At 44.1% G+C, this 24,387-nt stretch overlaps 1 protein-coding gene across 1 annotated transcript in view; it reads left to right on the top strand.

Moving 5' to 3' along the window:
- The window catches only part of MMP24 (matrix metallopeptidase 24), a 160,605-nt gene that overhangs the window by 97,357 nt on the left and 38,861 nt on the right, over positions 1-24,387 (top strand). The window contains exon 2 of the mRNA XM_077458962.1: positions 19,063-19,211. Within this exon, the coding sequence (XP_077315088.1) occupies positions 19,063-19,211 (149 nt within the window). The remainder of the gene's footprint in view (positions 1-19,062; positions 19,212-24,387) is intronic.

The raw sequence follows: 24,387 nt of genomic DNA, 5'->3' as shown, positions 1-24,387 counted from the left end.
GTCACCAAATTCCGCTGTTTGTAGAAAGAGAATATATAATGATTAAACACTTTTTTTTAATGAAAATATCTAAATGCAAGGAACGTGATTTTTAAGGTGCCGACAATTAACATACCAAAAGATTTATTAATGAGTTGAATATAAAATAGTGCACATAGATATTCCATGGTAACTACCAGTGGTTGGCCACAAGTGTCACCAGAACAATTTGTAGTTGCCCCTTCCAGCAGGTTCGCTAGGGCGTGCTAGTACTTTTGGGACACTCCTGCACATGCTCCAGTTATGGTAGTTCAAAAACCCAAAAGCCTTAGGGCTCATGCACGCTGCGGCTCAAAGGAGCGGCTCCTAAAGGCTTTTGAGCTTTTTGGGAATTCTCATTTTTTTTCTGCCTGGAAACTTCCCTCCATGTTAGCCAATGTATTCATGCACACTATAGCTTTTTCAGGCTTTTGCAGGCATATGATCTTAACCCCCACCAAGCTCCCATTTTTGAGCAGAAAAGTGCCCGAAAACGCCCAAAAATGCCTGAAAAAGCATTAAAAAGCTTTACCGCTTGCCACCCGCCCACTGTCAAATGATGGAGGAACGGTGCAATTCTCGTTCTGGGAGGACATCTTATAACGTTTCCCCAGAATGACCGCTCGCCCACGGCTGTGCCATGTTGCTAGGACACGGCGCAACCACAAACTCTGTAAAGAGCCGATCATGAGGCTCTTTAACCATGTGATCGATTGTCCAATCACAGCCAGTCACATGTAAACATGGAAGTGCCAGTGATCGAATCTCATCGCCTCACACTGAGAGAGTGTGTGGCAAGGAGAGCCGATCAGCGGCATCTCCTCGCAGGGGACAGCAAGACAATTAATCAGTGCCCTGATTACAGTAAAGTCCCTCCAGTGCCACCAATCAGTGCCCATTAGTGATGCCAGTCACTGCTGGCTTTTAGTGTCCATCAGTGCCTGCTCATCAGTGATGTCCGTCAGTCCCTCCAATTAGTGCCCCCCATCAGTGGTGACCATCAATGCCCATCATTGCCACCTATAAGTGCCCACCAGTGCTGCCTATTAGTGCCCATCAGTGTCACCTATAAGTGCCACCTTTCGGTGCAGCATTTTAGTGCCTCCTTATCCGTGCCACCTATTCAGTGCCCATCAGTGCAGCCTCATTAGCGCCCATCAGTGAAGGAGAAAAGTTACTTATTTACAAAATTTCCTTTTTTTTTTTGTAAAAAATAAAAAACCCAGTAGTAATTAAATACCACCAATAGAAAGCTCTATTTGTGTGAAGAAAATTATAAAAAACAAATATGTGTGCAGTGTTGCATGACCGTGCAATTGTCATTCAAAGTGCGACAGCGCTGAAAGTTGAAAATTGGCCTGGGCAGGAAGGAGGTGAACTTTTTGGAGATCTCATTTTTTCTGAAAACTCCCCTCCATGTTAGCCAATGTGTCCATGCACGCAATGCTTTTTTTTTCAGGAGTTTACAGGCATATGCTCTTACAGGCATTAAAAAAAAACCCACCATCTTGTGTTTTTGAGAGGAGCTTTCGAGCAGAAAAGGCGCCCAAGTGCTCAAAGTGTGAAAAAGTTTAAAGAAGTTTGGAAATGCACAAAAAAAAGATAAAATGAGCCGAGGGGAGAGTTTATGATAAAAAAATGTTTATGCTGAAAGAAGCTCGAAGAAGCTCAATAAAACATGCAAAAGAGCACAAAAAAGCATAAGCTTATGCAAGATTAAGAGTCCAAATGCCCGTAAAAACTTTTTTTTTTTTTTTGGAGCTGCAATGTCCATGAGCTCTAAAGTGGTTGTAAACCTCAGACATGAAATATGAACCAAGCATAGCCCTCTATAGCAGTCTCTATAAAGTCCCATGAGGCACTGCAAGGCTGAAAGTTACAAGCATGACTCCCACAGGCAGAGGCATGATGGGACTTGTAGTTTCGCAAACAGCTTGAGGGCCACCAGTTTGAGACTCCTGCTCTATAGTGTCCGGAGCACTAAGTGTCACTTAATGACAAAAAAAAGGGACAAGGGAGGGATCTCCAGCTGATTGACAGCCTCAGCTCAGTTCCTGTGTGCTGTGTCAATGGGGTGTGACCCTTCCCTCCAATCAGCTCTCGGAGCTCTCCTCACTGAGCTCTATAGAGTGGAACTTCAGCTCTCTACTCCTTTTTTGTAAACTCACCAACAATCCCTATAATTCAGCACTTTGAATGGATGTAGAGAAGAGAGGGCTGCAGATAAACGGAGCGGGGGTCCTGGGCTTGGAGGGAAGAGCCCTGAGATCAATGGAAAGGGCTCTGGGACTGATGGAAAGGAGCTTGGCGGTCAGGTAGCCCTTCAAGGTTTCGTGAACTTGGGCCCTGAAGATTCTAGCTATGCCTCTGCACCCAGAGGTTTGAGATCAGCTGCGAACAGGAAGCCTACTTATCAATGACAGGCTGGCCCTGTCTATGACTGTTCCCGTTTAATCACACAAATAGTGGTCACATGCAGTTAGGGATAGATTAGTGGCCCTGTTCACAGACTGTGTCCATGGCTGCTTATCTGTCCCTAACCGCAGGTAGTCCTTCCATGTGCGATTACATGCGATCATCTGTGGACAGTGGCAGCCTGTCATTGATTTGTACAGGCTGATGGTCCACAACTGATCACAAACACGTGGCCTTACTTGCCACATAAAAAAATGATCTGGGGGGTGTATGAACAGCCTTATAAATGATCCCTTAGTATTGAAGTCACTAGATCAATATCTGACACCCAGGCAACTTGTATTATTAGAAGGAAGGCATCTATACCAGCCTATGCATTTCTGTCAGTACAGGTGCACTATGAAGGAGACCTGTACAGAAAGAATCCAGAGATTACCAAGACTGACCTTCTTCTGAAAAATGTAGTTGCCTGGCTATCATGCTGATCCAGTGGCTTCAGTATTTTCTGAGTCTCTAACTTGGCACGAGGATGAAGATCAGAAGCTCTGACATTACTCCTACTACATAACCTTTATGCTTGGCTTGGGTCTGTAATTCAATACTGAAGTCAAAGATAGCCAGGCAACTTAGCATTCTCAAAAATGGGAAGTCCAGGAAACGTTTCCTTCAAAACCCCAAATTTTGCGATTACATTCTGACACTTTCTAGGTCTTCCAGATTAATTTTGAAGAAACCAAACCCGAGCTTCACCGGGACAGGGAGAAGCGGAGCGTTCTTGCCAGGAGTCAATATTTTGATAATATTTGACTGCTGGTAAGTTATTCACAAAGGAAGAAATGACAAAATTAAATACCCAAACGTGCCGCGCTGAAAATAAAGACAATTCCAGAAAGCCACGATCCTTTGTGAACCTATGCCTAGCAACCAGACAACACAGCGGAAGTTATTGCCATTCAAGAAAGTCTAGGTCAATGAGCAGAACAAAGACATCTACTCGAATGAAACAAAATGTTCTCACCAAGGAACAGAGGCTGTTAGAGGGAAGCAAAACATACAGGTGAACTGATGGTACCTTGAAAAAAAAACAAGTAGGGATACGTGAAACTGAGAATTTTCATTTTCAAAATATCACCTAAAATCAAGAGATTTTGGCTACATTTCACACTCTTGGTAAAATGTATTGGAGTCAATAGGGAAGGTGAAATTAAAGCAAAATATAGTGCTCAGCCAAAAGGGCTCACTAGTTTGTCCCAGGTTCCTTTTCCCAGTGACGTCGTTCTGACGAAACGCGTAGGGCGTGGCCTAGGACGTGCACCTCATACTGGCATACAAGCAGCAACGCCGGCGCAGCTATCATTAAGGCGATCTGGTTTTTATTGATATTGAAAAGAGTAAACATTCCCCCAGCAGAACAGGAGCAGAGCCCAAGGAAAGCTGCACAGTGGCTCATACTGTGACTGCTCGGCTAACCCATTGAGGGTTTTCGGTCTGGTGAGCGCATATATATTTTTTTCCTGACACAGAGTGGCGCACCGGAGAGGAATGATTTTAACCCTTCTGCACTAGTCACCTTGCTCTATCCCTCTTACCTGAGAAGACTCCATGCGTTTTTCAGTAATTGAGTGATGCGATTTTAAGAAAACTTTGGTTGGACATTGAAAGAATCTCTTTTGTTATTTTTTCTTGTTACCTTCACAAGTATTTTTGGACTGTTACTCTTGGGATTTATAATATATAGCATAATTTACAGATCACTTATACTGGTTTGTGGGTTACATACGATTTCTTTCACTAAGCATATATGCACAAAATTTTTTTTTCTTTTTGGTTTGTTTCATTTAGTGTTATGTGATTTGTTCACCATGTTATTGCAACACATGTGCATTTTTTAGTTGCAAGCCAACAGGCTTCCTTTTAATTTTATTTCAAGTTTCATTTGCAATTCATATCTATTTATATACATCAACACGCATTTGGCAGACATCACTTATTTAGTAACCACTAGTTCACACTATTTTTTATTATCAGTTGGGATAATAGATCACCACACACACATATATATTTTCTGGCACTCATAGTGCACATTAGAAAAGGTTTCAGCGCCAAAGCTTAATTTACACTTTACATTTTCCTTTTCCCAGTGGGTGTAATGGCAGCCAGGCACACAGTAAGCCTTTGTACACACGGTTGGACATTCCGACAACAAAATCCGTTGGACGGATTTTGTCCGACGGATTTTGTCCGAAACTTGTGTTGCATACACACGGTCAGACAAAGTTGTCGGAAAATCCAATCGCTCAGAACGTGATGACGTTATTTCGTTATGACGGGACTACGTTCAGGCTAGTAGCCAATAGCTTTGGTCTAGGAATTTGATCTGAGCATGTGTGGCACTTTGTCCGATCGGAATTCTCTACACATGATCGGATCGTGTTGTCGGAAAGTTTTATAGCCCAGCTCTAAAACTTTGTCCGTCGGATATTCAGACGGAAACAGTCCGATGGAGCCCACACACAGTCGGATTATCCGACAACACGGTCCGTCCGGACATTTTCCGTCGGAGCGTCCGACCGTGTGTACAAGGGCTAACAGTCTCTCTTTCTGGCTCAGTAAACCATTTAGGCTTTACCTTTGCAGGGAAATAAAGAGGAAGTAAAAGCCACCAGAGTTTACTTCCTCTTGAAGGTGCGGCTTACAGTACCGGACCTTCAGAGTCTATGCCAGAAACAGCGTCTCACGCATGCATGAGCGGGCGTGATGTCATCGCGCCCCCCAGCCACTAATGTGAGACCACAAACCCAGGAGGAAGACTGGGGGAAGATGTCAGACATCTGAGCAGTGACATCACGTGGCGGTGCGATGCAAACTAGCACATTATGACATTGCCGTGCAGGAAATCTTTTTCTTTTTTAACCTCCAGCAGTTTACTACGGCTTTAAAGGTCTTTGAATGGCACTTTGAATAGGTGTTTTTTGTTCACATTTTGTGTGTTCTTTTGGGGGTTTTTTTGTGTTGATATTTGTCACTTGAGGCATTTTAGACCACAGGTGTAAAAATTGTGAGAAAAGAGCACCTTTATAGGTACATTTATAGAGACCTTACCACGTAAACCTTTTTTTGTGTACGTTTTGCTGTTTTTTTATGTTTCTTAATACATTACAGTATAAAAATTTTTTTTCAAATCTAGTCAAATAAATTTCATACAGTCTGTTCTATTGTTGATACAGGTTTGAACTGGCACAGATCAGTCCCTAATGCATTCTGCCACCTTGTGACAAAGTTATAATACAGAATAAAGAAACTGAGGAAATGCATTCTCGTGCCTGCAGCAGACTAATTCCATTTATTTATATTATTTATTGATTTCAGGTACTTACAGTGCTGTCAAAAAATATTTTCCCCCTTCCTGTTTTTTTTTTATTATTTATCACACTTAAATGATTCATATCATCAAACAAATTTTAATATTACACAAACACAACCTGAGTAAATCCAAGATGCAGTTTTTAAATTATTATTTCATTTATTAAGGGAAAAAAGCTGTTCAAACCTGCCTGGCCCTATGTCAAAAAGTAATTGCCCCCTCCCATGCTGAATCATGAATGAACTGTGATTAACCACAATTTTTTTGAAAACTGAGTTAAATTTCACTCGCCACACCCAGGCCTGATTAATGCCAGACCTGTTGTATTAAAAAATCACTGAAATAGAAGCTGACAAAGTGAAACATGTTAAAAGATCTCAAAAAGCAAAAAATCATACCTTCTAAAGAAATTCAAGAATAGATGAGAAACAGTCTGTATCAGTCTGCAACGAATTACAAAGCCATTTCTAAGGCTTTGGGACGCCAGCAAACCAGGATGAGAGCCATTATCCACAAACTGAGAAAACTTGGAATGGTGGTGAACCCTACCAGGAGTGGCCGGCCAACCAAAATGACTCCAAGAGCACAACGACGACTCATCCAGGAGGTCATAAAAGAACCCAGAACAACATCTAAAGAACTGCAGGCCTCCCTTGCCTCGGGTAAGATCAGTGTTCATGATTCTACAATAAGAAAGAGACTGGATAAAAATGGTATCCATGGGAGAGTTCCAAGGCCAAAGCCACTGCTGACCAAAAAGAACACAAAGGCTCATCTCACGTTTACCAAAAAACATCTGGATTATCCTCAAGACTTTTTGGAAGGCGTGCGTCCTGTTATATCTGGCATTGAACAAATTCAGCATTTCATAACAAGAACATCATACCAACAGTCAGACATGGTGGTGGTAGTGTGATGGTCTGGGGCTGCTTTGCAGCTTCAGGACCTGGACGACTTACCATAGTTGATGGAACCATGAATTCTGAGCTGTACCGGAAAATCCTAAAGGAGAATATCCAGCCATCATTCCGTGACCTCAAGCTCAAGTGCACTTGGGTTATGCAGCAGGACAATGATCTGAAACACAACCCCTATAAATGGTCCAAACAAAGCAAAATTTAGGTTTTGGAGTGGCCTAGTCAAAGACTTAAGTCCAATTAAGATGCTGTATCATGACCTTACACAGGCCATTCATGCTGGAAAACCCTCCAATGTGGCTGAATTAAAACAATTCTGCAAAGTGTGGGCCAAAATTGCTCCACAGCAATGTGAAAGACTCATTGCCAGTTATCGCAAATGCTTAATTGCAAGGGTGGCACAATCAGTTATTAGGTTTAGGGGACAATTACTTTTTCACATAAAGCCTGGCAGGTTTGTACGGCTTTTTTGCCTTAATAAATATCTTTGTGTAATAATAAAATTATCTTGATGATCTGAGTCATTTAAGTGTGATAAATATGCAAAAAAATCAAAAATCAGAAAGGGGGCAAATACCTTTTTCACACAATTGTATATAGCGCTGTCAATTTACGCAGCGTTTTACATATATATTGTACATTCACATCAGTCCCTGCCCTCAAGGATCTTACAATCTAAGGTCCCTAACTCACATTCATACATGAACATAGTAGGGCCAATTGAGACAGGATCTAATTAACCTACCAGCATGTCTTTGGAGTGTGGGAGGAAACTGGAGTAGCCAGAGGAAACCCACACAGGCACAGAGAGAACATGCAATCTCCAGGCAGGTAGTTATGTGGTTGGCATTTGAACCACAATCTCAGCCAAGCAATGTCTGAAGCTCAAAGAAAGCCTCAAAGGCCTCATGCACACTGCAACGCTTCTAAATGCCTCCTCTGGCAGGAGAAAGCAGAGTTAAAAACCCACCTAAAGCCGTGTTTATGCAAACCTGTCAAGTGTTTTGGCAATCATTCATGTCATTGGCCAGAATATTAATTTATTCTGGCCTTTGAAATTTGTGAACACTCAAGTGCTAAACGCACCTATGGCGTAAGTGTGTCTAGATGCATTTACACGCACTTGGGACCATCCGGTGTTTTTATGTGGCAAAATGGTCCTCATCTAAAGGCACTGTCAAGAGTTTTTTTATGCAGACTTGTATTACTACTGAAAGGTCCACTTTAAGAAATGGCCAGAGACATGTCTTATTGCTAGTTTAGAGCTGCAAAAGGAGAAAGTCATCAGTCAAGCAGTGACCGTATAGTAAATGTGGGCCATAATCTGTCTCACTGCTCCTTTGTAGTATTACCCACTAACGAATCATGCAAAGCGGTTCCCGATGATGAGATCTGTTAGTTATGTCAGTTAAACTCTGTCAATCTTTATACTGCAGTGGTCTGTAGTGCCATCTATTTAATACTGTAATTGTCAGATACAATTACATTATTTAAAAAAAAAAAATCATACATTAATGAAAACATTGATAATTTTTTTACTTTTTTTTGCATTTTTAGCACATAAAATCCCTATATTTCCTTAAAAGATATATACATAAAAATGATTTTGGAATGCAAATTAGCCATAGAGTGATTGTCAAGCTAACCAATGCATGATAATGCTGCCAATATTGGGATGGGCATTTAGGCATCAATAACCTCTGTTCATGAAAGGGTTAATAGAGCAGTAACACACACAATAGCAATAAGCAGAGTTTATCGCACCCCAGTGTGCCACAGCGGTATCGATAAAGGGTGAATTCTGATTGGTAGTCGTGGTTATTGCCATTCGCAGATGTGGATTGTCTGAAAATTGCCATAATTGAGTACATTAGATAAATGTCTTTTATACGGCTTTGTATTGCTTTTGTACTGAAGAAGCAGAGAAAAATGATTTATTGCAGCTGCATTCGAGCGGGTCTTTTAATTATTGAAAGACTTAAAGTACAGCGTGCTCCCTGATTTATGATCTTTCTTTAAAGGGTTTTTAAGAGCATTTCACTTTAGCAAATTTGTACAGTAATTCACAGTTTCCCAGTTGAAAAGCCGGGTTCCGCCAGGACGTTATGCAGGCTGAAATTTGTAGTTGTTGATGGAGAGATAAAGGCAGGATAAGATTGGATAAAGGGAAACCTTGGTTTGTTTTCAGAGAGTGCACTTTTGAGTTATTATAACATTTAGACTAAAAGTCATTTTGACATCTTCAGTAGTTCGATGCTACCCATTTTAATGAAGCTATGTCATATATAGATATGTAATTGTTCTTTCTGCTGGCCATCTGTTCTCCATGGACAGGCTCGGCTTCCTACTAGTATTGCATTTTGACTTTCTTTACCGCTCATCTCAGTGTAAGTCTATGGGATAGACATGACTTGGCTTCACACAACTGACTATTGTAAGGCCAGTACAGTTTTCCTTAAAGTCCAAATCTAGGTGTCAAGAGGAAAAGAAAAACCAGATTGTCACACACCAACAATGTCCAAGTATCAAACTAATGAAAGCAACTTCAGCCCAGCTCCATCCGGGCATGGTCCGAACATGTTTTGCCCCACCCATGGAGGTGTCAAAAGAGAAAGAAAAAACAAATTGTTGTACATCAACAATGACCAAGTATCAAATCAGTAAAAGCAACTTTAGCCCAGCTCCGTCAAGGTCACGTCCTCAACATGTTTCGCCCTACCCACTGGACTTAGCCATGGAGGTTCATGGAGGTGTCAAGAGGAGAAGAAAAACCAAATTGTCACACACCAACAATGCCCAAGTATCAAACTAATAAAATCAAGTTCAGCCCAGCTCCATCCAGGCCACATACTCAACACCTTTCACCCCACCCTTAGTCATGGAGGTCCATGGACCTCCATGACTAAGCCCTGTGGGTGAGGTAAAACAAGTTGGGGGGTGTGGCCTGGATAGAGCATTGCTAAAGCCGCTTTAGTCTAATATTTGGGCATTGCTGCTGTGCAACAGGATGGGCCCTCTCCATGTCAGCACATTTTTGTGTGTGTCACCGGAGTTAGGGATGGGGACCTGGAGTGGAATTCAATGTTTTCTAAATCCAGGTTTCAAGACAACCAAAAGTAAATACAATCCGCAGCAATAGTTAAAAAAAAATAGCTCACACTTCAACATGTGATCCATCACTCCTCGTCCTGGTTGAAAAAGGTGAACCAGCATTATTCAGTTTAGTTTCTGTGAGCCCAAGGCATTAAAGAATCATCCCTAGGGGGTTCTGCATTAGGCTATCCTGTTCTCAGGCAGATACTGAAGACATTTTCACTATACAAGGACACGTAATTGCAGGGCACTATTTTCTACTACATTCAGAACTGCCTACCGCCGGTGGGATAAGTAGAAGATCTGTGATATTAAGAGGCCGGATTGATGGAAAGAAAGGTATAGGACAATAGTTAAAAAAAAAAAAAAAAAAATCCAAATTGGAGAAAAGGTAACAAGGAAGAGGTTTAACCTGAGCATTTAGGGTAAAATTGTGATTAGTCAAAGCATGGCATAGCAACAGGTTCACTTTAATACCCCACCCCAATCAGCATATACTCACCATTCCTGCACTCGCCTGACACTTTGTTCCACCTCTAGGAAAGTGGAGAGGAAACCCTGTGTAAGCTCTGGACCCTACCCCTTGTAAAAGCACTGGGTCAAACACCAAGAAGGGGAAAAAGTCACACAGCGCCACTGTTAGAAATTATGGGGCCCTGTACTGCCTTCCTAATCGGGGCCCCCCCCCAAATCTGCCTACACGCCAGCCACCCCCCCCCCCCCCCCCGGGGTACAGCAAAACAGTGACACTGACCTTATCCCCCTATGCCCTGAAAATGAAAAAGATAACAGTTCCACCTCTTGGGCCCCTCTGTTGACCTGATGGGGCACAAGGAAATGTAATTTAAAGCAAGTAGGAATGGGGGTGTTGTCTAGTAAAACCCATTTATTAATTTAGGCAGGCATGAACAATAAAGCTGCCCTTGGCCCCCTTGTCTAGCTGATTAGACCTGGCCCCAGTACAACAGGACCAGTTTTACTGCCTTATCAGCAGCCCTGGAGTCACATGCTCCTCCATAGGCAAAGTGCAGGTTTTCTTATAGAGTGCATACATAAGCCTAATTGCCTTATAGGTAGTCAGTTGTTTTTAAGCCAGGTCAGACCTACCTCATAGACTTGCACTGAAAGGACCCTTAAAGCGAAGTCAATGTGCAATACTACCAAGTAGGAAGCTGAAGGTGCTTACGTACCGTAATAAGCAAATACAATGGCCTCCATGTTACATTGTTTAACTAGGAACAAATCGTTAAGGTGTCATCACATCAAACGTGATACTGTATATGCTTTTTACAGTTGACACACCTGCAGCCTTCTCATACCCCTCAATGATGATTGATGGGAGTTCAGTTCATGGGTTCCCAACTCTACCTACCCAAAGCCAAAAGATGCTTCAGCCCACAATTGCCACCCATAACTCTTATGCCCTGTACACATGGTTGTAAATTCAGATGGAAAAGGTCCGATCAGATTATGTTGTCGGAAAATGCGATCTATCTGACTTTTTCTGTCGGAAATTCTGACGGAAAAAATTTGAAAGCTGGATCTAAAATTTTCAGACAAAAAAATCAGATCTAACTTTTTCCAATCGCTTGTAGAGAATTTCGATGGACAAAGTGCCACGCATTCTCAGATTAAATTACGAAACCAAAGCTATTGGCTACTAGCCTCTACGTCAGCCTTTCTCAACCTTTTCAACACAGAGGAATCCTTAAAAATAGTTCTCCTGTACCAGGGAACCCCTGCTAAAAATTAGAAATCTACAACTCCTGATACATTGGTGTGATGGTCAGTGGGAAGAATGCTCCTCACACTTGTGGTCATTGGGAAGAATTGCCTCCTTACAGATAGCTAAAAAGATCAATGGTGTCGATGGGAACTTATCCGAGAGGCAGAAATTGCCCAATGCTAAAGGAACCCCTAGCAACCTCTGGAGGAACCCTGGTTGAGAATCACTGCTCTACGTAGTCCCGTCGTACACAATGAACATCACCATGTTCCGAACGATCGGATTTTCCGACAACTTTGTCTGACCGTGTGTATGCAACATAAGTTTCGGCCAAAATCTGTCGGAAAAAATCAGACGGATTTTGTGGTCAGAATGTCTGACCGTATGTGCAGGGCATTACTATTTCAATAAATATTGATTTGATGGTTAGATTTTGCATTTTATACTACCTATGTTTTAAATCACCCTGATCTTGTTCAGACATAAGCTATACCTCCCCACCATAGCAGGCACTACGATAGGCAGCCTGGTTTCACTTTTCAGCTGGTGTGTGAAGCTTTATTTTAAATTTCAGGTATCTACAGTAGGTTGATTGCAAAAATAAATAATCATTTGGAGGGTTATGGACTATACCGCCACAGTTTGCCAAAAGAAGTAAAAATAAAATAAAAAAAACAGATAAAATATTACATGAAGTTCTGTCACACAGCGGTGGGGAAAGCGGTTGGATATCGTTCTGATCCCGCTACACAGCTGAACACGCTCGCTTCTTGCCTATTTCTCTCCTGCGGGAATTGTGTAGCAACTGAAAGATATTTTTAGCCTGTTAGATACTTCACAGGTAGTTACTATTAATTTAGAAACAGCGGCACACTGAGTAGTTCCGGCCATTACAGGATTTTTCTTTTCCACTTTTTTTTTAACTCTGTATTCTCAGAAGGTAGAGCTGGCTTGTTCTGCTACAGGCTAAATTAACAGTTTGAGGCTTGCCTTTCTCAACCAGACTTCTGTGGAACCCAAAGGTCCCTCCAGATGTTACTTGGGGTTCCTTGAGCAGTAAGTAGAGATGAATTGACCTCCTGCCCAATGGTGTCCCCATATACATAACAGATTAAATGGAGGTTACAATAAATTGCTAGCATAAGCAAGGAGGCCTCCAAAGGCAGTAGAAATTAGACCGTCTAATCAGAATGTATGTGAGGCTGAACAGGAGCTTAGGTATGTTACTTAAAGTGGTTGTAAACCCTTACAAACCACTTTGACCTACAGGTAAGCCTAGATTAAGGCTTACCTGTAGGTCCAAGAAATATCTCCTAAACCTATACGGTTTAGGAGATATTTACCTGAAGACAGCCACGTGCGCAGGCGCACTGGGCAAGCCGCAGATCGCGGCGATATGCCGCGAGTGTCGGCTCCCGTGCGCATGCGCGGGAGTGATGTCATCGCTGGTCCGGCGAATCACAGCGCCAGAGCAGCGAGATCCACCAAGAAGATGGACGCTCGGAACTACAGGGGACAGCGGTGACTTTGTTGGCTCCTGTGTCAGGTAAGTGACACATAATGGACTACTATGTGATGCATAGTAGTCCATTATGCTTTACCTTTGCGGGGAATCAAAGAGGAAGTAAACCCATCATAACCTAAGTCATAATAGTAGACAGTACAATCAGGGGTAGGGAGAAAGATAAGAGGGCCTAGGGGTCTATCTTAATGAGGGGAGACCTCAGGTACCCATTGTGAGTTGGGCAACCCCACAGCCTCTAGGAAACAATTAGAGGAGACAAGTACATACAAAAGGCTGTAAATGAGGTAGGAAGAGAAAAAAAAAGGGGGTAAGGGAGAAAAGTGTGGCTGGGGGGTAAAGTATAATCGTCAGGGACCCACATCGGCTAAGCTACATGGGTAGGATTCGGCCGTATTCAGCACATGAATGGTCCAGAGATTTTCAAGGACCTTGAAGACCCTCCCTGGTGCCGTCGTGACACCAGCTCGGCTAGACTGCCAGTAATTGTTTGAATTCCTCAGTGCAGGTAAACTCTGTGCAGGCCAGCCAAGTTCCTCCAGTCCAATCTCACTCATCCATATCTTTATGGACCTTGCTTTGTGCACTAGTCCAAATCATTTGGTGGAAGGAGGGGGATTATGGTGTGGGGTTGTTTTTCAGGGTTTGGGCTTGGCCCCTTAGTTCCAGTGAAGGGAACTCTTATGCCGCGTACACATGATCGTAATTCTCGTTGGAAAAAGTTCTGATGGTTTTCCCAACGGAATTCCGACAGAATTCGGCTCAAGCTGTCTTGCCTACACACGGTCACACCAAATTCCGATCGTTTATAACGCGGTGACGTACAAGACGTACAATGGGACTAGAAAAAGGAAGTTCAATAGCCAGTAGCCAATAGCTTCTGTCTTGTAGTTGAATCTGAGCATGTGTGATTTTTGGCGTGTCAGAATTGCATACACACGATTGGAATTTCCAATAGAAAGTTTTTCTGTTGGGAAAATTGAGAACATCAATTTTTGGCTGGTGGAAATTCGGACAGCTAAATTGGGATGGAGCATACACACGGTCGCATTTTCCGATGAAAAGCTGTCATCGGTCTTCTTCTGGCCGGAATTCCGATCGTGTGTACGTGGCATTAAAGCAGGAGTCCGCCGGGAGTCCGCGTTTTTTTTTTTTTTTTTTAAAGCCAGCAGCTACAAATACTGCAGCTGCTGACTTTTAAAATATTGACACTTACCTGTCCAGCGCGCCCGCGATGTCGGCACCCGAAGCCGCTCTCTCGATCGTCTCTCGGGGGCTGCCGCCGCCATCTTGGGTATGGGAATCAGGAAGTGGAGCCTTTCGGCTTCATTTCCCGGTTCCCTACTGCGCATGCGCAAGTCGCACTGCGCAATAAGGATGGACCCGCTGCCTCTGGGATCTGTGTGTTTCCCAGCAGGCAGCGGGGGACTTTCAGAAAGGGGTGTAACCTACGCCCCTTTCCGCAGAGAGCTATCCCGGAAGTGGATGCAGATACCTGTACTGTACAGGTACCTGCACCCCCTCCCCCCTGAAAGGTACCAATTGTGGCGCCGGAGGGGGGGAGGGTTCCGATGAGCGGAAGGTCCACTTTAGGGTGGACCTCCGCTTTAAGGTGTCAGAACACCAAGACATTTTGGACAATTTCATGTTCCCAACTTTGTGGGAACAGTTTGGGGGTGGCCCCTTCCTTTTCCAACATGACTGCGCACCAATGCACAAAGCAAGGTCCATCAAGATATGGATGAGCGAGTTTGGGGGGGAGGAACTTGACTGGCCTGCACAGAGTCCTGACCTAAATCCAATAGAACACCTTTAAGGTGGAGACTAGTCCATATTAGTGCCTGACCTCACAAATACGCTTCTGGAAGAATAGTCAAACACTCGCATAGACACACTCCTAAACCTTGTGGACAGCCTTCTTGGGAGAGTTGAAGCTCTTATAGCTGCAAAGGGTGGACCAAATCAATATTGAACCCCACGGACTAAGACTGGGATGCCATTAAAGTCCATGTGCGTGTAAAGGCAGGCATCCCAATAATTTTGACAATATAGTTTGGTCAGTGGAAATTTACCAATTGGATGCAGAGAGTAATAAAAACGGAAACAAGTATTAGCCGTTCTCCCCTCTATCCAAAAGAAGATAGATGGAGTTAAAGTACATGTAAACCCAATGACTATGAGCCTCTTTAGACTTATGTGATATGTAGTAATGCATGGTATAATGTGCATAGTGCCATTCATTTAGGCCACCTTCACAGTTAACACCTCTGTGTTTTGACGCTTTGCGTTAATGCAAAGTGTGGTAACATATTAGGAGATCCCCTCCTAGGACACCGACAGTCTCCTCAGCATTCCATCTGCCCCCCGACTCCTCTGCTGGCATGACTCATCCATATTTAAGGGCTGCCTTAGCCACCCTGCCAGGCCAACTGCCTGGGGATTGGCCAAGTCCCCTTAAGTATGCAGATCAATCCTCCCGGCCTCTGCCCACTAACTTCTAGAAGGTTCTCCAAACTTCCAGATCCAGGGGAAGGTACCAGAGACCTGCCTGTATGAATCATCCAGCCTGGTCTGCAATAAACCCTGACCCAGATTCCAGACACACTTACCATGAGTCAAATAAATTTGCACGTACTTCACTATAACACACTAGAGGGCGCTACATACTCTTTAATATGTTAATGTAATTTTGAATATTATTATTTTTAGATAATTAAAATAGTATCTGGTGAACATCCTTGTCAGACTTTTCATACTTCCTGTTATAGGATAACGACATTCTATTCCTGGCTCCCAGTTGTGCTCCGGTGTTGTCGCCCTATCATATGGTATCCTGATGGAGACTACATGTGGCTGTTTGAAAACAAGTAACTATGCAGGCATAGACCAATGTTGCATTGTGATGTCACCATTGGAAAACCTGTCCTTAGAACTTCCTTGCAACCATCACTGGAGGACATGTTGACAGAAAGCAGCTGCAAAAAGGCTGCAGGAGATCAGCAGCGCTGAGATGCAATTGTTCCTAGTGGTCTGGCAGCAGACAGTACTTTTCTTCAAGAATACTGTATGACTATCATACTATCACAAGATTCTGTAGCTATACGAAGGCACAGCAGGCTGAAGTATACTGTAATTATTTGTAGGAAGAGTAATGAAAACAGCCATTGCATTGAACTTTTCACCTCTCCCATCTCTTTATGTGAACAGCCTCTGGGTGGGAGGGCTAGACTCCGCGTCTTACATGAATATGCAAATCCATTTTGCTGACACAGGGCTATAGGACTGAATGAGAAAAATTACCAGGCTCTCTGCAGCCCAGCGGGAAGGAAAATGGAAAATATTGGTAGAACATCACCAGGGTTTTAAAGTTCATTAAAGGCAGGAATAAATAATACGTAATAAAGAATACATAATAAAGAATAAAAAATACATAATAAAGAATACATAATAAAGAATAAAGAATACATAATAAAGAATAAAGAATACATAATAAAGAATAAAAAATACATAATAAAGAATACATAATAAAGAATGCGTAAATCTCCAGCTTTCAGTAAATGAATACCCGGACATCCTGCCATGAAGCTCCTTGTTCACACACTCCCTGTTTTAGAAATACCTAAGAACTTTTGAAAATCAGAAATCCTGAGAATGGGGCGGAGGGGTGGGCAATGTAGTGAATGGTGAGTATGGTGAAATTTGGGGCAACAGTGAGAGGGGTTTTGAGCCTACGTATAGAGGGCAGGTGTCAGAAGTTTATAACGTACAAAGTGAAGGGGTCTGGGGTGAAAATTTTACAGTGCAGGAGTTAGGTATGTAATGTACAGAGTGTGGGGTCAGTATTGATTAATGCAATGAGTGCAGGGGTGTAGTGTGTAATGTACAGAGTGTGGGGTTAGGAGTGAGTAATGTACAGAGTGCAGGGGTCGACTATGTAATGTACAGAGTGTGGGGTCAGGAGTGAGCAATGCACAAAATACAATGGTTGAGTGTGTAGAGTGTGGGGTTAGGAGTGAGTAATGTACAAAATGCAGGGGTCGAATGTGTAATGTACAGAGTGTGGGGTCAGGAGTGAGTAATGCACAGAGTGTGGGGTCAGGAGTGAGTAATGTACAGAGTGTGGGGTCAGGAGTGAGTAATGCACAGAATGCAGGGGTCAAGTGTGTAATGTACAGACTGTGGGGTTCAGGAGTGAATAATGCGCAAAATACAGAGGTTGATTGAGTAATGTACAGAGTGTGGGAGTCTGGAGTGAGCAATGCCCAGAATGTAGAGGGTTGAGCGTGTAATGTACAGAACGTGGGGTTTGGGAGTGAGTAATGCACAGAATGCAGTGGTCGAGTGTGTAATGTACAGAATGTGGGGGTCAGGAGTGAGTAATACAATGAGTGCAGGGGTCAGGTGTGTAATGTACAGAATGCAGGGGTTGAGTGTGTAATGTACAAAGTGAGGGGATCAGGAGTGAGTAATGCACAGAATGCAGGGTCGAATTTGTAATGTACAGAATGTGGGAGTCTGGAGTGAGTAATGCAATGAGTGCAGGGGTCAGGTGTGTAATGTACAGAGTGTGGGGGTCAGGAGTGAGTAATGCACAAAATACAGGGGTCGAGTGTGTAATGTACAGAGTGTGGGGTCAGGAGTGAATAATGCACAGAATGCAGGGGTTTGAGTATGTATTGTACAGAGTGTGGGGGTCAGGAGTGAGTAATGCGCAGAATGCAGGGGTCAGGTGCGTAATGTACAGAGTGTGGAGGTCAGGAGTGAGTAATGCAATGAGTGCAGGGGTCATGTGTGTAATGTACAGAGTGCAGGGGCCTGGTGTGTAATATACAGAGTGCAGGGGTCTGGTGTGTAATGTACAGAGTGCAGGGGTCTGGTGTGTAATATACAGAGTGCAGGGGTCTGGTATGTAATATACAGAGTGCAGGGGCCTGGTGTGTAATGTACAGAGTGCAGGGGCCTGGTGTGTAATGTACAGAGTGCAGGGGTCTGGTGTGTAATGTACAGAGTGCAGGGGCCTGGTGTGTAATGTACAGAGTGCAGGGGCCTGGTGTGTAATGTACAGAGTGCAGGGGCCTGGTGTGTAATGTACAGAGTGCAGGGGCCTGGTGTGTAATGTACAGAGTGCAGGGGTCTGGTGTGTAATGTACAGAGTGCAGGGGCCTGGTGTGTAATGTACAGAGTGCAGGGGCCTGGTGTGTAATGTACAGAGTGCAGGGGTCTGGTGTGTAATGTACAGAGTGCAGGGGTCTGGTGTGTAATGTAAAGAGTGCAGGGGTCTGGTGTGTAATGTACAGAAGAACAAAACCTGTTGCGCTAAAACCATTTAAGTATATAGTGTCATGATAACAAAATTACAAGTGCAAATAAACAACATCATATATTCAACATCAGTTTGTGTAAAACTGTTATATATATTTAAGAAACACATAAGAAGTGTCCAACAAAAGTGTCCACAAAAAGGTAAGTGCAAAATCATGAGAACCTTGTCCGGCCACTCCCTCCCCCTCCACAGCACAGTGCTCCAGGGGAGAGCAGAGAGCCCCGAGAACCGAGCGGTCGGCGGTGTTAGATCGCTCAGTTCTCATGCTGCATCCACCTAGGTAAATAAGATTGTGAAAAAAAAAAGCCATACTTTTTCACTCATGGTCATAGTTAGTAAGGTTGAATAAAGACACCAGTCCATCCAGTTCAACCTGAGTGTGTGTCTACAATTGTCCCTGTCCCTGTACATTGTGTCTCATTAAGATGCTCATCTATTATATTATTATTTACGGTACCCATATATCGCCGTCAATTGTACGCAGCGCCCCACACATACAGCGCACACTCACATCAGTCCCTGCCCTCAAGGAGCCCACAATAAATAATAATAATTATCATAATAATGTGATTGTACAGCTGATATTTTGCCTGTGTGACATATGAATGACAGGTCCACTTTGATGACGGGATTTTAGGAAAGGTGAAGGTGTGACTCAGGGGCATCTTTCTGTTTTCTCTGCAGAGGTGGTTGAAGACATATGGCTATTTGCTCCCCTACGACATCCGAATTTCAGCTTTACATTCAGGAACAGCTATGCAGTCAGCAATTGCAACAATGCAACAGTTTTACCGGATCCCGGTGACGGGTGTGCTGGACCAAACCACAATTGAGTAAGTACTACTCTAGCAAGGGTTTGTGTAGATGTATTTTGGACATATATACTGTATATATTATATGTCTGTTTCAGCAGCAAACATCAATGTTGCTTTCTTGGGGCATGCACATAGGAATGACAGCAGCATAGCGATCACCTTTAGTCTCTGTGACCATGGTCTTATAGAGTATGAGTCTCCTCAGCAGAGTCAGTAATTAAAACCTTGCAGGGGTTCTAACCTTTCGCCCCTCTTTCTAAAAAAAAAAAAAAAAATGTGGATTTAGATTAAAAGAGGAAGTTAAGGCACTTTAAAAAAATAAAATAAATGCAACCTGCAAGGCAAAGGCATAATGAGCTAGTATGCATAGCATACTAGCTCATTATGAATAACTTACCTGAGAACGAAGCCCCCGAAGCGGTCCTCCTCCTTTATCTTCACCGCTGCCATGTATCCTGGAGTGACTTCCAGGTCTCGCTGCTCCGGCGCTGTGATTCGCCGGAGCCGCGATAACGTCACTCCCGCGCATGCACATGGGAGCCGACAGGAGCAGCATATTGCCGTGATATGCGGCGCGCTCAGTGCGCCTGCGCGCCGCTGTCTACGGCGCATGCACCGTAGACATCGGTGCCTGTCTTTTTGTAAATATCTCCTAAACCGTATAGGTTTAGGAGATATTTCTTGGACCTACAGGTAAGCCTTAATCTAGGCTTACCTGTAGGTCAAAGTGGTTTGTAAGGGTTTACAACCACTTTAAGTGACTCCTTTACTTTGCTCTGAATGAATAATGCCGCGTACACACACAACCGGACTTTCCGGCAGACTAGGTCCGAAGGGATTAGTCCATGGGACAATCTGATCATGTGTGGGCTAGTCTGATCATTTTGCAGAAAATAAATCAGACGGACCTAGAAATAGAACATGTTTCAAATCTATCCGACAGACTCAATTCTGACAGACTAAAATCGGGAAAACCATTCGTCTGTGTGCTGGTCCGACGGACCAAATATGACGCAAGGGAATCTATTGGCTACTGGCTATTGAACTTCCTTGTTTAGTCCCGTTTACGTCATCACGTTCAAAATGAACAGACTTTCGAACGGACTTAGTACGGTCCTATGTGGCCAAGTCCATTCGTTCAGAAAGTCAGTCGGAACTCCGCCGAAAGTCCGTCGGGAAGACCATCGGACCTAGTCTGCCAGAAAGTCCGGTTGTGTGTATGCGGCATAAGGTAAAGAGTAATATTTGAACCAACAACTCCATATCGATGCCTATGGGATGTTGAACAAACTCATATAGAGTAGGTGTGATGGCCAAGTGTCAGCCAACTTTTGGCAATATAGTAAATATGGAACAGCATATTACAGAGCTAAATTTAAAACTCAGTGTTGCCGGGCTTGATAGCTACCTGATGCTTGCCCTCCATGACCATGGCTTGGGGACATCTCCCTTCTGCCAGAATGGTCATAACATGCCTCTACTCTCAACTGAACTTCTTGGTTTCTTGTCTATATATATATTTCTTTATATTTACACAGAGCTGTCACTGCAGACCAGGACAAGGTCATCTGGTGCCCAGGGCAAAGATACTAAAATGCCCCCCCCCCCCCCCCCAAGACATATGAGCATTATGGGGTTGATTTACTAAAACTGGAGGGTACAGAATCTGGTGCAGCTCTGCATAGAAACCAATCAGCTTCCAGGTTATACTGTCAAAGCTTAATTGAACAAGATGAAGTTAGAAGCCGATTGGCTCCCATGCCTAGCTGCACCCGATTTTGCACTCTCCATTGTCTGCAATCCCCCCCAAAAATATAAAAAAATCGAGCACAAATCTGCACGCTGACCCCATAAGCATAAATTTGCTTTGCAGGCCAAAATTCACCCCAAACTAAAGTTCCCTCTCCTCCTAGTACAACAATACAATGCATTTTTGCCCCCCAAATCCCCCCTCACAACTCAAACTCTCCCCTCAAATCTCCATTACTAACACAAATCCACCCCCCCCCCCAAAAAAAATTCCCCTCCTAGCACATCCCTTCTAGCACAACCCTCCCAAAATCCTTCCTGTTAGGACAAATCCTTTTCCACCCATCCCCAAGCACAAATCATCCCTCTTAGCACATGCCCCCCTGCCCCCTATATTTCCCATCCTAGAAAAAATCATACCCCCTGCCTCTTCCCAAATTCACCCTCCCAGCACAAATCTCTTCAAATCACCCCTCTTAGCACATGCCTCCCTGCCCCCCATATTACCCACCCTAGAACAAATCTTACCCCCTGCCTCCTCCCAAATTCCCCCTCCCTTCACAGATCCCCTCCCCCAATACCCCCTAACACAATTCCCCCCTACATCATTTTCCCCCACCCCCGCAACAAAAATCCCCCCCAACACATATTTTCCTTCCTAGAACAAATCCCCCAAATTTTCCTTCCTAGAACAAATCCTACCCCCATCACCCCCCGAGTTCCCTCTCCCAGCACAAACTCCCTGCATCCAACCCCCACAGCACCCCTCTTAGAACAAATTTTACACTAGTAACCCCCCAAATTTTCCCTCCCACCACAAATACCCCCCCCCCAAATTTCTCCTCCTAGAACAAGTCTTACCCCTGTCAGCCCCCAAATTCTACTCTAGCACAAATCCTCCCAACTAGCTCTAATCTTCTTTTCCTTCCCTCCTACTAGCACAGTTTCATCCCCAGCACAAATGTATTTTTATTATGCCCACCGCCCTAGGTAGCCAGTACAATTCTCCTCTCCCTCCATCACACAAACCTCAGATACAGAGCGGCTTAAGACTGTGGTATGTCCTTCCTCTCATGCTCCTCCTCATCTTGACATGTCACAGTTGAGGAGGGGCCTAGGGGAAGTAGACATGCAATACTTTTGACAGGGACTTGCATTAGTGATGCCACTGGCAGTGTGATCAGGACTGTGCAGGGTTTGTTTACCGGGCCCCCTGCTTTCATTGTTTGCTGGGAAGAGATGAGTCCTAATCTGACAGTCCTGATCCAGGAGCGCTGCAGACAAGTGGCACGTGTGTGAAGGTGGAGGGGAGGCAAAGTGCTGCCCACTCCCGGCTCTCTCCTTCTCTAAAGATTGGGCCTTTCACTTTCCGTGCTAAGCTGACAGGCGTAGTGAAGCCGCCGTCAACTTGTAGCACCTGGAATTCTCCATGCAGCGCCCCCTTCACATAATACTTTTACCTTAAGAAAGAGGTCCTCTAAGACCTAGAAATGTTGGTGGAGGAACAAGTTTTGTTGTGTCCTCAAGAAGTAGCCAAGGCCACCCCGCCAACCCCCCCCCCCCCCTTGTACCGCCCCTGACCCCTGACTGCAGGTCCAGTAACACCATCAAGTTCATTGTCTTCATTCTACTATTGGATGTTTTCAGAACCAAATTACAGATCCACTTTATTGGAGGCCTAACAAAGTTTATCTATGGCCAAAACTTCCAGTGAGGACACTTAACTGTGTTCCCCCCCCCCCCCCCCCCTTCACTTTGGAGAAATTTTGGGGATAGTTTTTGTGTAGAATCTGGAGGTAAAATAATTTCCAATAATGTTTTTGTTGTTATCTGCCCCAGTGATAACCACCCCCTATTGACAAGGAAAGAAAGTGAGGGAAAATTCCTCCAGCGCGATCACAGACACAGATAAATAGAAAAAGCCAGAACTCCATAATGAGCCTTGGCTGCTTCTTGAGGACTCAATGAAGCTTGTTCCTCCACCAACATTTATAGGCCTTACAGGACCTCTTTCTCAAGGTAAAAGTCTTTCCCCAAAGGGCACCAAAACATTGGTGGATGAACATGTTTTGTTGAACCCTTAATGAACAGCCGAGGCTAGGGTGCAGGCTTTTTCTAGTATTTGAGCTATAATATGGTATTACTAGTAGCCGTGCACTCGCATCAGTGGTGTTCAGGGTCAGGTGCTCTATGTGTACCACTACCCCCTTAGGTGTTGCAGATGACTGGGTTCCCCACTCCTACACAGCCAGGCAAGTAGCATTTACAGCCTTCATCCAGACACAAAGAACAGTCTTTGAACTTTGTTTTTTTTCTGTTTTATTAGAGGTAATAGGATGGGAATAGGAATTATGGGATGCTCAACTTGTCAGCAACAAAACCAGGGACAACTTTCTCCCTATGTATAATTTCAGATTTGGTTCTTCACTCCCAGACACTGACATCCTCTAAGTGAAAAGATGTAACAGCCCCTTAAGGACTAGGAACTCTCAGTCCCTTTATGAAGTAGCACAAAGTATTGTAGACTGCATCCTCCAACTCCCTTGTAGACACTGGTCGCAGCTCTACTGACTTCTTCAACAGTCTACCCAACTGACTCTTCACCAGTCTACCTGAATGACTCTTCACCAGTCTACCCGACTGATCCAAAGATCTCCCAGGGCAAGTTTAAGAAAGATTTAAGCACACCACTATCTTCTGGGGAGACCAGCTACGTGTGTCAGTCTCTCCCCTTTGTAAGTCCATGACCGTGCTGTAGTTCTCACACTGTCCTCCTTGCTCCCGCTGCCTCCCAGGGAAGACTCCTTCCAAACTGCTTCTGTTGTCAGGATCCTCCCAGGCCAGCCCGAGTCCCAACCTGAGGGAGAGAACCACCCAGACTAGGGGGTTCACTTCAAAGGCCACTAGAGTCTCCCCAGCACTCCATCTTCCACCCAGAGACAGCATGACTCATCCATACTTAAGGGATGGCTTAACCCCCTGCCAGGCCTACCGCCTCGGGATTGGCCAAGCTCCTCTGAGTATGCAGAACAACTCTTCTAGCCTCCGCCCCCCATTTTCCAGAACATTCTCCAACTTTTCAGAACTAGGGGGAGGCACCAGAGACTTAACTGACTTGCCCTCCATCCAAAACTAAAAATACATTTGGCTAGTGTTAGGCTCAAAGTGCATTTTGAAGATAATTTGTAAGTGCTCATGGCCCCTAAGACATCTGATTAGTGGGTTATATGAGTGGACCAACCCTCGTCAGTCATAAACAAGGCAGAAATCTATCTTTTCTCCTCTTATGTCAGGATCCTGAACACCCCCTTAAAGCAAGCTTCAGTTGATGTTGACTCTGATGGTAGATCGGCATTGCTTTGTCATGTCAGATAATAACTGTGATGTGCTTATTTCTGCTCTGCAGATCAATGATAACCATGATGTATTCTCTTTCTTCTGTAAT

Source organism: Lithobates pipiens, unplaced genomic scaffold (genome assembly GCF_037356315.1).
Source record: "Lithobates pipiens isolate NorthernLeopardFrog02 unplaced genomic scaffold, aLitPip1_a1.2 Scaffold_28, whole genome shotgun sequence".
NCBI classification, from domain to species: Eukaryota; Metazoa; Chordata; class Amphibia; order Anura; family Ranidae; genus Lithobates; species Lithobates pipiens.
This window is presented reverse-complemented; position numbering and strand designations above follow the sequence as displayed.